Source organism: Strix uralensis, chromosome 34, assembly GCF_047716275.1.
Source record: "Strix uralensis isolate ZFMK-TIS-50842 chromosome 34, bStrUra1, whole genome shotgun sequence".
Taxonomy (NCBI): Eukaryota; Metazoa; Chordata; class Aves; order Strigiformes; family Strigidae; genus Strix; species Strix uralensis.
In genome coordinates, this window is record NC_134005.1 from 3,253,226 (window position 1) to 3,268,805 (window position 15,580).

Here is a 15,580-nt window from a genome sequence, read left to right on the forward strand (position 1 = left end):
GAGGCAGCTGCCTGAGCTGTGCTTGCTGAGCAGGGCCGGGTCCCTGCAGGGGCGAGAGCAGTGGCCTGAAGAACAGCAGCCTCAAAGCTGGTGAAAGGCGTGGGAGCTCCCTGCTGGCATCCTGGCTTGTGTGGACAGACGTCAGGCACACAGCTGAGCGCCCAGCCTGGTCCCGAGGGTGCCAGGGCAGGCTCCCGCTGAAAGCGGAATAGCTGCTGTCAAGGCCCCTGAGGCTTCTGAGGCACCAGGGCTGTGCCCCAGAGAAATGGGACTAGAGGCTGCTTTGTTTTGGGGAGGTTGACCGGAAGGTGAGGCCCCAGATCTGCTTCGGGAGAGCAGGCAGAAGGCGGCCTGAGAGAAGACGACTCGTCCTCTGTGGCTATTCCAGCACCAGGGTTTGCCGGTGGTTAAGGGGGGATGATGTGAGAGGGGCCACACGCCAGAGATAATTGAAGGGAGAGATGGGGTGATTCTGGGGAGAGGAAGCGTGTGTTTGTACATCTTACAGTGTTTATGAATAGACATATATATGTATTCTGGTTTAGGATACCTTATAGCAAGTTAGTGTGAATCTTTTCACTTTCAAACCTCTAGTGAAGTGGCTATTCGAATAATAATGTATTTTACTGAATTATTTTGTAAATCCTTACATTGGTTAATGATTAAGTGCTGCTAGTCATTAATAAATCTTGATTTGCTGCTAAATCATTACTGGGTTAATATTTCCATCTGCAACGTGCCCTCCCTGGGGATGGCCAGATAGTCCAGAGGAGAGTGTTCCCAAGGCCCAGCAGCAGTTCAGGATGCTCCTTCCGTGTTTCAGGGCATCTTTTTCCTTGTCTCCAATTCTCGGTATACAGTTTTTGGAAGCTGCCTGCCGAGAGGGCAGGATGGGGTGGGGGCAAGGAGCGCTTGCGTTGCCGTAGGCCAGGCCGTGCGACCTGGCCCAGCAGCCTGTCAGGCAGTCCTGGGCTGCAGCTGGGGCCTCGCTTTGGTCCCAGAGTAGCGTTTTAAGGAAGGAAATGCCTTTTTCTGTAGTCTGTATAAAATAATAGATCTGAATTTTAAGCACTAACTGGCTCTTGGAAGACTTTCCAAGGAAAGTAAGAGTCCTGATGCCTGTTTGATGGATGAGGAGCTCAAAGCAGAGCACCCAGCTGAAAGGGCATGAGGTGCTGGGTCTGAAGGAGCCGCCCTCTGCAGCTGGGCAGCAGCAGATACACATGTGCTGGGCCTCAGGACTGAAGCAGCTTGGCCAAGGTTTGTGGCAGAGGGGCACAGAAATCAGTTCTCCCTTGTTTTATCCAGGGGCTCCATCTAGCAGGTGGTGTGGCCCTTTATGGGATCTGGGAGATTACGGCAGATCTGGATATAGGTGACTTGGTGCCCCTGGCCTGCACTGGAAATGCTCTTGAGGTTCTTGCTAATACAGGAAATAGCAGAAATAGACAGTGGGGGATGTCTGTGGATTGCTCATGAGCAGTAATGCCAGTGCCTTATTTGTAAAATAAAAGACAACCTTTTTTCTTGGTGGTGAGTTCAAGCTTGCAGAAGCCACCCAGACACTGCCAGTGACTATTGTCAGTGTGTGATGGTGTGGAATTAAGGCTGAGCTGTAAGAGTGGCAGGTGCTTTAATTATGTATTTTGTGATTTATTTACCCTTTTTCTGAGATCTGTACTTAGCGGCTTGGTGCATTCTAAACAGACACAAACACCACAAGGCTCACGCAGTTCTCCACTGGCAAAGTTTGGAGGCATCAAAGTCTAATTAAAAGTTTGAATTTATTTCTAGAATTGAAAAACCCAGAGGAAAGGAGTAACAAAATCCCTGCCAATGTAACTGCACAATGTAACTGACAGCTGTATTGTTTTTCTTCCCTGTTCCCAGATGCTTTGTGCTTCCCACCTTTCTCTTTGCTTCCTTTTGTAAAAGTGGCCAATTTAGTAGGAATCTGCTGCCGGACTGCAGCTGGTGTCTGTATCTGATTAGTTGCACCCAGGAGATGTATTGGCCCTTCACTCCTCAGCGCAGGAAGGGGGTGGTTCTCTGGGGTGGTTCTCCAGGGTGGTACCGTCCCTACGAGCCACGTCCAGACGTTCCAGATAATCCATCCCGGAGACGCTCGCTGGCACAGAGGCTTTCAGGACGGGTGCAGATGGTTCCAGCCCTTCTCCACCGAAGCTAACAGAATGACTTAGCATCTGCTTCTACATGAGGAAAAAGGCATTCTAAGTCAAACGGGTATTTTCACTCTCTCGGATATATTGAGGAGAGACCACCCTCAGCCCTGAAAACATAAAGCACTTCCTAGTGAAAAATGCAACAGGTTAGACGAAGCCCAAAGCGTGCTGGCAAATGGAAGAGCAAGATTACAGGTTCTTGAACACTGAAGAGAGCCTCAGCAGCTCCAGACTGCTTAATACTGCACCTAGCAAAGGAACGCAGAAGCACACTGCATTAGGTGATGGCAGGACGGACGGAAAGCAGGACTTTAAGACAGTAACAAATGAGCCCGTTTAATCAGACCCCAACCTTCACATTTTGAAACACAAGAAATGTTTTTAGAATCAACTGTACAAAATGCTATCAAGGCAGCACCCCTGCAACCACCTGCCTGCCATAGGGCAGTTCCTGTACTTAAAAAAATCCTCGGCCAGCCACGTTCAAAAATAACTTATTCTCTGTTTCTATCTTTCTAAAAAAATTTCTGATTACCAAATGTCTGGGTGGAATTTCACAGACAGTGGGGAGCTGCCAAGCCCTGGTCTCTGACAGTAGCCGTCACCAGCTATTTCAGATGTCGGTTCAAGGAGCCCGGCAAACAGCAAACATGGGTTAGCGCTGCAGAAAGGGGCAAGCAGGTTAACAGAAGTAAAACTCCAAGAAAATGAATTCCTCACCTGTCCCATTTCTGGGGAGAACGTGCCTGACACTGTGTTCTGCTTCTTCAGCTTCCTGACTGATCTGGACACTCCTTCTCTTTCTTGACTGCTCCCTGAGCTTCCCGCAGCCTCTCTAGGTCATGCTGACAGGCCTCTCGCTGCCTCTCGAGCTCTTCCCTCCCCTGATTCAACTTCTCTCTCAGCTGCCGAGTTTCCTGCAGCTGAGCTTCTGTGCTTTCAAATGCCCTCTGCTGCCGACTCCTCTCCCGTTCCAGGCGCTGCTGCTCCAGCTCCAGCTGCCTCTGCAGTTTCTGCACATTCACCAGTTCTCTCCGTTTTTCACAGTTCCGCTGTTTCTCCTGCTCTAGCAGCAGATTGCCTCGGGTAGGCTGCAGCCGGTGTTGCTTCTCCCAGTCTACCGTGGTGGCTCGTTGCATCTCGATGCAGCTGTCTGCTGAGATATCACTGCCTGGAGGGAGATAAGAAATTCAGCATGAAACCCATGGGTTCAGAAAACATGCGCAGCTGAACAAAAGACAACAGCATCTACCAGATTAATCACAGAGACTTCTGCCTTCAGGAGCAGATCTAACTTCCAGCTTGTACCGCCCATCGGGACCGACACGATACTGAAGATGGCTGAGCAAATAAGTTATGCTTCCCTATGGCAAAATTAACATTTCTTGCACCTAGAATTATTACTCTGAATCCAATCAGTCACAATATCACTGATTACAAGGTTACGGTAAAAACAACTAATACATACACATGTGTATATCAACAACAACTTTAAGAGGAAGTGGGCATGGAGAGCAGACAGAGCTCCAAGTAGCAGAAGAATTTCATTTAAGTGAGCCGGAAAAAGGAAACAATTACTTAAGACAAGAGATCTAACACTTCCTTCAAAATACCAGACACAGAGTTTGTTTCCTGGAGTCTCGGGTCTTAAATTCTGCACTTCACTCTAGCTTTAGGGGATATTTTCAACGCAGCTCATCTCCACACCTGCATAAATTTTATTACATTTAATGCCTAACAAACCTCTTGGATAGTAAATAGTGGTTTACATGAAGACTGGAGAGCACCTGTAACAGCATTTGTATCCTCTGGACAAGCTGCAGGGGAGGTGAGGCAGGGGGAGGGAAAAAAGACATTAGACACTTGAACAGAGCTCTGCTTTGATGCATTAGACTTCTGTTTTCTTTTTAAACAGTGAACATAATCAGCGGTATCTGTACAACAATACACACAACGGAAGCAGGGCTGTAAGAGTGCTCTAACACAGTTACAGCCAGTAAAGCCATTGGCCGGCACGACAAATGTCAGTGTATTCGTCCTTGCAGTGATGTAAATCAGTGCCCAGCAAATCTCAGTGGGATGTCAGGGAGCAATCTTCATCATGTTTTCTTCACATGACCCACTTAATGATCGCTTCTTCCCATGCTCCAGCGCTGAATCACTACACAGGGAGTGTAGTGCCTCGCGGGAGATCCAGAGGCCAGTTCTGTCAGTGAGCAGAGACCACGCGATCCCTCCAAAGATGCAGGAGCAGCAGTCAGCCAGCTTCGAATCGCGTGTCTACACACCCAGAACCCACCTGTGCTTTCTAATGGGACTGTCACCTCTGCATTCATAATGTGTTTGAGTCATAAGGTACAGGCTGCTAATGTGCTTGTGGTTCCACGGACAAAAATACTGAGTTTTTTGGTGGGTTTTTTTGTTTGTTTTGTTTTTGCATGTTATTATTATAATATGGGTATTTGCCATTAGATTTCCTACCAGCAGAAACAACATACCCAAGACTCTGTGGTGGGCTGAAGACCACTGCTGTCAGCTGGCCTTGTCACATCGCACTGTAAAAAAAGACAAACCCAACACCTGTGCTAGAGACACTTGTTGGCGTTGGAAGTGCTGCCAGAACAAGGTGGAAGGGTTCATCTCATCAGGGAACAGCGTTTATGGCTGGAGCAGAGATTGCTCCCGTACACTGAAGGACACGTATCAAAAATATTTAAATCAGAGGCCGTTGTATGGTGATAAAGCTAGTGTTAATGGTACAGCATCAAATGAACAGATATAAAACCAAATTATCATGCACCTCAAGTGCTAAGTTATCTGCTTGCCCCAAAAAACATCCTCAATTGAGTAATTTGACAGAACTCTGTTACACTCTCACCCTACCAGCTATTACAACTTTTAACTTTGTGAGATTTGTTCTGTCAACACTAGTATGAAGAGGAACATGAGGAAATGCATTGATATCACGCATAAGGCAAACATATGGTTTGAGATCCTTCTCCGCATCAGAAGGGAGGTTGTGGAGCTGCACATCTGAACTCACTGCAGGGCCTCTCCAGTTCCACTGTCTCTGGTCACCACCACTGTTCCTCCTAAAGATACCAGCTGAAAGAGAAGTGAAGTATGAGTAGCTCACACCAGCACTGGGCCTGTGAAAACTCTTTGTATTAACAGAGAAAACAGGAAAAAATTGTGACTTTGAACTTAGAACCAATATGCAACTGCATGGCTTCTCCATGCTGATTCCAAGTGGAAGAGCAGACAATAGTGACGAGTAGCACTGCTCAAAAAAGTATGAAAACTTGAGGAGAGTGGGTTAAGATAAACAGGGGGAGTAAGTTCAAATTACATTATACTATTTTAAGTGAAGCAACCACAATGTGTGCATGAAAATGATCATCTGTGGCTACCAGAGTTGCAAGCTCGTAATATGGAATACCTGTTAGTAGAAAAATTCTATTCAAAGCAGCACCACTGTAAGCGTGGAAGGAGGTAGAGGGAAACCATAGTGTATGAAATGTCTGTAGTGTGACAGACATATAGCCTGTCAGAGACAACAGAAAGTATTCTAGAGCTTAACAACCAGTGAAAGAAAGACCATTTCTCAATAAATGCATAAAGCAAAAATGGAGATAAATAGTATCTACTATTTCCACTCATTTCGTTAATTAACTGATGGATCATCTGAGGCAAAAGGACAATTTATATTATCTAAGGATTCAGCGACCCTTTAGTGACTGTGCAGATACAAAAGAAAGTGGAAAAAAGTTTTCAAGATTCAATAATAAAAACAGGCAGCTGAATTTAAATTTCCTAGGTTTTGAGGTCAAGCTTATTTTTTTCAACAAAATTAAAATTCTGTGTGGAATTGTGATAATTAGGAAGTATGGGTTGAAATGCTCTCAGCATAACACCGAGAGCCCTACTCTGCTCTCTGCTGTTGGTATCAGAAGCAAAAGATACAACAGGCTAACACACTCAACACACGCTCTCATCCTCCTTTCAGAGCCTGGTGAAGCTTCCTTAAATCAGAGCTTCACTTAATTCATTGTTCTTATCTCATTCTCTGTGCAGAGAAACACAGTAAAGAGCTAAGCAGCGCAGAAGAATGCTGAAGGGTCCCTTTCTTACTTTTATTTGAAATTGAGGGACTACTGTCATATCCTCCAAAGGTCTCTGCTCTCCTGGGGAGTCCCAACCCAGAGCAATCCTCAGGCTGACAGGATCCACTGCCTAAGTGAGTGAAGATAAGGTTCTGGAGATTTCAGCTAGGAAAGAGGAGAGCATGTCATGTAAACAGCCATGTCTGTGCAGAGACAAGTGCATCATGCTAACAAGTTAAAAAAAGAATTCAACCATCAAGTACATTAAAAGATCGGGCAGTTTGAGAAATTTCCTGCAGTACAGATGAATTTCCCTTCATGACTAGCTCTTTACGACAGGCTCTTCGTATTGCACATATAAAGATGACCTCTTCCTTGATTGCAAGTTAGATTAGCGAGCCTTGAGTGTTTAGGGGTTTTTTTTCAAAATAAAAATTATGTTTGTGCTTATTTTCTTTTATACTTTATTATATTATTATATTATTCTTTAGATAGGCTATTTTAATATATAACCTTAATACAATATTATATTTCAGGACTGGTGCATTATTAGACCACTCAGTTACTCATCTGAATAGACTCACCCTAAGACTCCACTGGTTGATCCTTAAAAATAAAAAAATCCAAGGTGTGAGAAGGTCCTCCACCTAAAAACACCAGTGCACTTTACCTGTCTTGCAGATTGGTTCTGAGAATAAGGAAGTCTGAACAGTGTTACATACAAGTATTATGTTACTACAGGATGATTTTCAGGACCTGTACTTAGATCCTACGTGCTTATCCCCACCCCTGCACCTGAGGGAACGCAGACACATTCCCACAGTGCATTTACCTTCAAAATCACCTCTCCTTGCAGATTTTCTGAGATATCTCCTCGAAGAAGTAGCTTAGATCCGAGATCCTTGGGAATGGTCTCCAAACCCATTCATTTCAGGTATTTCTAGATAAAACTGTTGCTTCTCAGTTAGACTTTGCATAATCAGGTCGTCCTTCATGTCCAAACGCTCTAAAGGAAGAAACAAACTCAGTTCTGCCTTCCTAATCCCTGTCAGTATAATGTTCCATTTGGAACATTATTATTCATTTTATGGTCAGAGCATCAAACGCAGAGATATAATTAACAGGTAAGGGGAAAACTCATGGAGCATACAAAGCTTATTAGACTTACTTAACTATTTCTATATAAACTTGCACTACCTTGAAAGACTTATGAAGGAGAAACTTGATCATGTTTAAAAGAGTAAGACACTCATAAATCACAAATGATGCTGAGAAGCAGTTCAGGGAATATATAACTAGGTCATTACCTTGAAAATCTTTCAACTTAGCAGCTGTTGCTTCAGCCAGCCTCTTCTCTGCTCCAGGTTCATGAAACATTCCTCCTTCTTCATCAGGACAGCTGTGCAAAGCGGGAGACAGACAGAGGGTTGATGTGCACATTAGAGAACTTAAAACCATCTCAGGATTCAACCTGAAGCTTTTGCCTAGGATGTGGTGTATCTTGTGAGTCAATCTTCCTCCCTTATCCAAAGCCCTTTGGCATTTGACATCAGTGAATCATTTTTTTTGTTTATTTTTAAAAATAAAGCAGAATAAAGTCTTTGGCTGCTTTTTTTTTTTTTTTTTTTTTTTTGCATCTTTATGAGTGGCTTCTTCCCATTGAACACAGAATCGCACGCTTCAGTCTTACAAAGACAGTTTAGCGATAGTCAAATGGATTTTTACAATAAATTTATACCTATGAGTCTTGCGAAGAGAAGACAGATGAGCAAGAAATCAAACCCTCCCACTTTCACTCATCATTTACCTTTCTACAGCTCTGCGGATGTGTGTCATCCAGGAATTCCTCTTCTCTTTTGAGCTTGTGTGAATTTCATACATTTCTGGTCCTTTTAAGGAAGCGCTAATTAAAAACATTGCCTTTTCCTCATTAGCTACCTCTCTTACAATCAACTTTTGCAATGAGGTAACTCGTGGTTTAGAGTCCTGTGTTCAAGGAAGAAACATAATGACCAGACATGGGTATCTCTGGGTTTGCTTTATTAACAACTCAGAGTTGGGCCAACACCTCAGTGAGTGGCCAATGTCCAAAGGACTCAGGCAGGTTATACACTATTTCTAAATCTATTACCTAAGTCCAAAGTCTTTGTAAGTTTCCACTCAACCTTTTAGTTCTTGATTCTCATCATTTATTAAAGTCCACTGCAATCGCCTGTCTCAGCCAAATTCTCCTCTTTTCGTTCCAGTCCTCGTTTCAGTTTCAGGGTCATCTTTTGCGTCATCATCTTCTTCATCTGTCTTCCACTAGTTTTCATCTCACACAATTCTGAGAAAGACTCCAAGATGTTCTACGAAAAGCTTAGGTAGAGTGAGCAGTTTCGATATCCTAAATTCTCTTAATCTAGCAACCCCCCTGTGTTTAGTCAATTAATCATCCTTTGTTAAAACTGCCTCCATAGGATTAGCTTGACTGGGTTTTAGAGCAGCCTTGGGTCGGGACTATCCAAGAAGCGGGCTAAGAACACTTTTCAGGCCTGTTGAGCAGCACCCCGGTTGCCTTGGTAATACGACGAGATCGCTCAGTCCTGAACACGTTTCACTAGGCCTTAAAATCTATTTCAAATATACCAGAGGTTATATTTAAAATTCTTTTACATCCTGCAAAACAAAATATAATTTATTGCACTACATTATATACATTCTTTAGGGTTTGTGCTTCCTAGCTCCCCATCTTCCTACTTATACAAGGCCACCATGAGCCATAACATCACGACACTGTAACTTTATTGCTATGGCCTCTTCACATGACACTTTTGACATTGTCATCGTCAACCACAGCTAAAACATGGAATGAAGAAGGTACATTTCAAAAACAAGAGGTCTTGGTACCTGATTGAGTATTAAAGCATGTATCAATTTAAAGACCTGAGGATTCCCACTGGGTCCCAGAAGTGATTTTACACCAAATACTCAAGCATTTTGAACAAGACTCAGAATCACTGATAATGCAATTCACACAGACACTCCTGAATGCACTAACAGTGTTCTGCCTAATCCCTGCTCAACCACAGCGCTGCTTTCCTCATATTTGCAGAGGTTATTTCCATGCCTCACAATTCAAGATTGATACCACTCAAGGCGGCAGCAATTTATTGGGCTCCAGAGGAACAACTGCCTTTCTGCACAGAGTATTAGTAGGGGCTGAAGGAACTACAGGAAAGTTCAAATCACACCACAGGAGCATCAGAGTGTCACCACCAGCAGAGCATTACCACTTTTCTACCTTCACAAAGGAACTGTTTCCAGATAAAGGAACTGCAGCAGCCCTCTCTCACCCAGAAGGCATAAAACCATTAACAGCACAGTAAAATCCAATCTCTTTTTTTCTTTATCCTAACTACTGCTTGAGAAAACAGAATGGCAACTGGTACTGTCAAATACTTTCTAGTCTTTCTGCCCACCTACAAAATAAGTTCCTTTACCAAAAGCAGAAGCAGGACACCAGCAACTCAGTAAAGGAAACCAGGATTTGTTTCTTCCCATGTTTTTCAGGCATGCCTGTTAAAAGAGAAATAGAACAAAACTGGGAAGATGAACACCGTATCTGCTAGGGAAAAGCCTGATTATGTTTAAAGCACAGAGGACGAATGATTTAAGGTCTCTTCATCCAAACAGAACTATCACCCGCGCCTGGCGCCAAGATTGGTGATCTGCTTTAAGGCTCCTGGCTAGCACAGAGAAATGCTCACTTATAAATGTTTTCCATAATTACAGTAAAACTCTGAGAACAGGAGCAAAATGCTTACTTGGCCTTAAACACAAATAAATTAATAAAGATATAAAAACAAGACTGAGAGAAAGAATGAGTGCACAGACCTGAAAGATGTTATGCAACTTCCACAAGTGTGGGAAGTAAGAGCAGAATACTGCACTTTGAGTGGCAGAATACTGCCACACACAAAAAAAATCCACAATCACCTCCCATAACTTCTCTCTTATTTGTGGTATTTCTACCACTACTGCACCCCAGGCAACAAAACAAAAGGCACTATACCTAATTTCAAATGTATGTGCCTCTGCAAATGTATGATAAAAATGTATCAAAATTATTCTCTTGCTAAAACTACATAGAGAATAACAAGATTAGCTATTTCAGCGTTGATAAGGGTCCACCTATCATCAGAAAATGAAGAGCTTGTTAAAAGACATGCCAAAACAACAAACGACTAGTTGTCAATGGAAACCCCTTTCCTCCTGAGACAAAGGAGCAAACTGTAGGCCAAAATTCCATCCCCCCCTGTCCCCCCCCCCAGAGGAAATAGAAAAAATTCTCCCTGATGTCAAGCTGGCTTGGATTCAAGTTTAGCTTGCAGACAGGTTCCCTTCAGGCCCATCGGTGGAGGGAAGTGTTGATGCAGCCACTGCCCTCCCACATGGCCCCGCAACATCGCCTCTGCTCTTGAAATCCACTTCATTCATCAAGAATTGTGTAATATAGTCACCTACACACATTTTGTTAAACTTTAACTAGACATTCATATTCCCTGACATTTACGCATCTTCAGTGATTACGTTCGGTAATTATTTTCCTGTTAATTATTAGTAGGACCAATTCTACTTCAAAAGCCTCGGTACCTTGTTAAGCTAACCGTAATACGGATATTAACTTAAAAATGTATTTCAGTTTTGAAATCATGCATTTGCTCCTGTCCTGGTTCAGCTAGGATAGGGTTAAGTTTCCCCAGCAGTGGGGAGGGAGCTCTGGCTGCAGTTCATTGACGATATCATTGTATGGGGGGACACAGCTGAGGAAGTCTTTGAGAAAGGAAAGAAGATAATTGAAATCCTCCTGAAGGCTGGTTTTGCCATCAAGCGACAGAAAGTTAAGGGGCCTGGAAGGGAGATTCAATTCCTAGGAATAAAATAGCAAGATGGGCATCGCCACATCCCAATGGAGGTGATAAACAAGGTAACAGCCATGGCCCCACCAACCACTAAAAAGGAGACTCAGTCCTTCCTGGGTGCTGTGGGGTTCTGGAGGATGCACATCCCAAACTACAGCCTGATTGTGAGCCCTCTCTACCACGTAACCCGCAAGAAGAACGATTTTAAATGGGGCCCTGAGCAACAACAAGCCTTAGAAAAAATTAAGCGGGAGATTACCCAGGCAGTGGCCCTCGGGCCAGTCCAGGCAGGGCAGGAGATTAAGAACGTGCTCTACACCGCAGCCGGGGAGAATGGCCCTTCCTGGAGCCTTTGGCAGAGAGCAGATGGGGAATCCCGAGGCCGACCTCTAGGCTTTTGGAGCCGGGGATACAAAGGCTCTGAAGCTAACTATACCCTGACTGAGAAGGAGCTACTGGCAGCGTACGAAGGAATTCGAGCTGCCTCAGAAGTGGTCGGCACTGAGACACAGCTCCTCCTGGCACCCCGACTGCCGGTGCTGGGATGGATGTTCAAAGGAAAGGCTCCCTCCACACATCATGCAACAGATGCCACGTGGAGTAAATGGGTTGCGCTGATAACACAACGGGCTCGAATAGGGAACCTCGACCGCCCAGGATTAGTGGAAGTGATCATAAACTGGCCAGAGAGCAAAGATTCTGGGATGTCACCAGAACAGGTGAAACGTGCTGAGGAGGCACCACCATATAACAAGCTGCCAGAGGAGAAGCGATATGCCCTGTTCACTGATGGGTCTTGTTGCATTGTGGGAAAACACGACGATGGAAGGCTGCGGTGTGGTATCCCACACGATGAACCACTGAAGGTGTTGAGGGACAAGGTGAATCGAGCCAGTTCGCAGAGGTGAAAGCCACCCAATTGGCTTTGGATATTGCTGAGCGAGAAAAGTGGCCGAGGCTCTATCTCTACACTGACTCGTGGGTGGTGGCAAGTGCCCTGTGGATGTGGTTGCAGCAATGGAAACAGAGCAACTGGCAGTGCAAGGGCAGACCCATCTGGGCCACTGAAGTATGGCAGGACATTGCAGCCCAGGTGGAGAACCTCGTTGTGAAGGTGCGCCATGTGGACGCCCATATACCCAAGAGTCGGGCCACTTATGAACATCAACATAACCAGCAGGCGGACCAGGCTGCTAAGATCGAAGTGGCTCAGGTGGACTTGGACTGGCAGCATAAAGGTGAACTGTTCATAGCCCAGTGGGTCCATGAGACCTCGGGCCACCAAGGCAGAGATGCAACATACAGGTAGGCTTGAGATCGAGGGGTGGACCTCACCATTGACACCATCGCAGAGATCATCCACGGATGTGAGATGTGTGCTGCAATCAAACAAGCCAAATGGGTGAAGCCCCAGCGGAATGGAGATCGATGGATGAAATATAAGTATGGAGAGGCCTGGCAGATCGACTACATCACACTGCCACAGACCCGCCAAGGCAAGCGCCACGTGCTCACAATGGTGGAAGCCACCACTGGATGGCTCGAAACTTATCCAGTGTCCCACGCCACCGCCCAGAACAACATCCTGGGCCTTGAAGACCGAGTCCTGTGGCGACATGGCACCCCAGAGAGGATTGAGTCAGACAATGGGACTTACTTCTGAAATAACCTCATAGATGCCTGGGCAGAAGAACACGGCATCGAGTGGATCTACCACATCCCCTACCACGCACCAGCCTCTGGGAAGATTGAGCGCTACAATGGACTGTTAAAAACTCCATTGAGAGCAATGGGGGGTGGAACCTTCAAACACTGGGACACACATCTGACAAAGGCCACTTGGTTAGTCAACACAAGAGGATCTGCCAATCGAGCTGGCCCGGCTCAGTCAAAACTTCCACGTGTTGTAGACAGGGATAAAGTCCCTGTGGTGCGCATGAGGGATCTGCTGGGAAAAATGGTCTGGGCTAGTCCTGCGCCGGGCAAAGGCAAACCCATCCACGGCATTGCTTTTGCTCAAGGACCTGGGTGCACCTGGTGGGTGATGCAGAAGGACGGAGAGGTCCGATGCGTGCCACAAGGGGACTTGATTTTGGGTGAAAACACACCGTGAATTATACTGTGCTTTTGTTAATTTTTCTTTGTTATTGCTAATTGCTAAATGGCAGCTGGATGTGACGCAGATGGTACAGAATAAAGGGGTGGATTATGTCCTGGTTTAGCCAGGATACGGTTAAGTTTCCCCAGCAGTGGGGGGGGAGCTCTAGCCGGGTTATTCAATACCATGCTGACGTCAGGTCCGGGCGCCCAAGCGCGGGAGAATTGGTGACCGTGCGTGGTGTGCGGTCACTCTCCTCACTGCTGTATTGGTACATTTTTTGTTCTGTTTATTGTTATTACTGTTATTGCTATTGTTACTGTTCTTGTTGTTGTTCGGTTTGTTGCTGTTGCACTGTTGTATTAAACCTCTCTTTATCTCAGCCCCGGGGTTTGTATTTCACTCCCTGTCCTGTTCGGCTGTAGGGTGGGGGAGGGGCAGCGGCAGCGTGGTCTCGGATCCTGGCAGGGCCTAAACCACCACACAGCCCCTCTCTATTTTATCACTTTGTACTGTCATCCTGCAATTTATTACAAAAGCTCGACCATAGCTGAGAGAATGAATAGGAGCCCAGTGTTACACCTTCCTGTTATTTAATAAACTTCAGCTGTCAGCTGACAGTGAGATGGACCAAGATCCTTTCCAAGGGTCTGCTGGAGATTCCCCAGCTCCACATACTATAACCTACTGCTGTGGCTCCTGCCTTAAGTATTTACAGCATATTTTCCCTTTCCCAGAATCCGATCCCTGCTATCCTGGATTGGCAACTTTGCAACTCCTTATTTACTCTTTTTCTGGCATCTGGACCACATTTCATAGAACCATTTAGGTTGGAAAAGACCTTTAAGATGATCAAGTCCAACCATAAACCCAGCACTGCCAAGCCCACCACTCCTTTCCCTGGATGCATGCAGGAATTGCTTCTCAGAAAATCATCTACGGATTTCAAATCAAGGAAAGGACAGGGAGGGGGAGTTGGCTTTGCAGTTAGGCCAGCTGTTGCATTTTTCATCCTCAGCATCCACAACACTGTATAGACAGAGCAAGAGTAAGCTAAGCCCTCACGTACACACCGTGCAAAACAGATTTCAGGCCAAAACAGCCCAAAGGCCCTGTGCAAACCAAGGCGGGCAAGGCCAGCGGCGGCGAGGCAGGCAGCCCCCATCCCCTCCACGTTTCACCCACAGCCCGGGTGCACTCACAGCCGCAGCCCGGGGGAAGAAAGGGAGACAGGCCGGCACTTTCTGTCTCCGGGAGCAAAGCTTGCTCCCTGCCCGGCTCCGCTGGGGGGGAGAAGGGGCTCCAGCTCCCAGCTCCTGACATGGAAAGTGCTGCAGCCTCCAGGTGCCTCTCGCCCAGCACAAGAACCCCCCACCCTGTGCTCCAGGAGTAACCTCCCCCTTCGGATCCTCCCCAAAAAAGCAGCTTTCGTGCAGGGACACAGATCCCACAGGAGGGCGAGCGCAGCACACTGCCAGCAGAGGTTGGGCAGGACCGAGGGCCCCCTGCCCCGGGCACCCCCCTGCCCCAGGCACCCACCTCTCGCACAAGGGATGCCCCCAGCCCTGTGGCGTGGGGCAGGGGGTGTCACACACATACACACACACACCCCCCCGCCTCTGAGCTCCCCCGCAGCCCCGGTCCTTGCTCTGCCCCGCTCCCAAGCCCCCCCCGCCCGCAGCTGAGCAGCCCGGCAGCACCGGCACCCAGAGCCGCCCTCCGGCTTTCGGCCAGGGAGGGGACGCAGCCACCACCCCCCCAGCATCCCCCACCTCTCCCACTCCGTGGGGGCCATGGGGATCCCTGCTGCCAGGGCAACTGGGCATCCCGGCCAGCCCCAACACTGCCATGGCAACAGCAGGGACAAGGGGTGGGGGCATCTCCGGGACACGGGGGCAGAGTGGACAGGGATGCTCAGCGCCCAAAGCCCCCAGTGAGCGCAGCAAGCAGCCCCTGAAACCGCCTCCAGCACACCCGCCCGGCTCCAGCACAGCCGCAGCCTCGGGTGCGTTACCCCGGCACGGGGCAGCGGCTACAGACAGTCCCTTGCTGACCCCGTTCCGCTCTCTGACCCAGTCCTGGGCGTCACCATGCCTGGAGATGGAAAAGTCCTCAGACAGACCCCCCCCTCGCACAGAGCTCCCTGCCCAGGTACACGGGTGCAGCTGAGACAGGGAAGTGGAGGGACGACCAAGCCTCTTCCAGGCTTCTTCCCGAGGACGGGGCTTATCGGTTCCAAGAAGGCTTGCAGGCCAGCCACAAAATGAAGCATCAGTGTGGTGGTTTAGTCCC

At 47.0% G+C, this 15,580-nt stretch overlaps 1 protein-coding gene and 1 long non-coding RNA gene across 2 annotated transcripts; both read right to left on the reverse strand.

The window, feature by feature from the left end:
• Window positions 1-1,749: 1,749 nt before the first annotated feature.
• On the reverse strand, window positions 1,750-5,154 carry LOC141936818 (rho guanine nucleotide exchange factor 18-like). Its single transcript, XM_074854141.1, is given in 7 exon segments — window positions 1,750-2,035; window positions 2,037-2,210; window positions 2,904-2,962; window positions 2,965-3,354; window positions 4,307-4,463; window positions 4,682-4,738; window positions 5,062-5,154. Coding segments are annotated over 7 exon segments (1,206 nt in total). The 3' UTR covers window positions 1,750-1,759.
• Window positions 5,155-6,314: 1,160 nt separating this feature from the next.
• LOC141936843 (uncharacterized) lies at window positions 6,315-8,493 on the reverse strand. Its single transcript, XR_012626829.1, has 4 exons — window positions 8,094-8,493; window positions 7,594-7,685; window positions 7,119-7,292; window positions 6,315-6,451 (listed from the first exon to the last, which is right to left on the reverse strand). It is a non-coding gene; the product is annotated as an uncharacterized LOC141936843 (long non-coding RNA).
• Window positions 8,494-15,580: the final 7,087 nt, after the last annotated feature.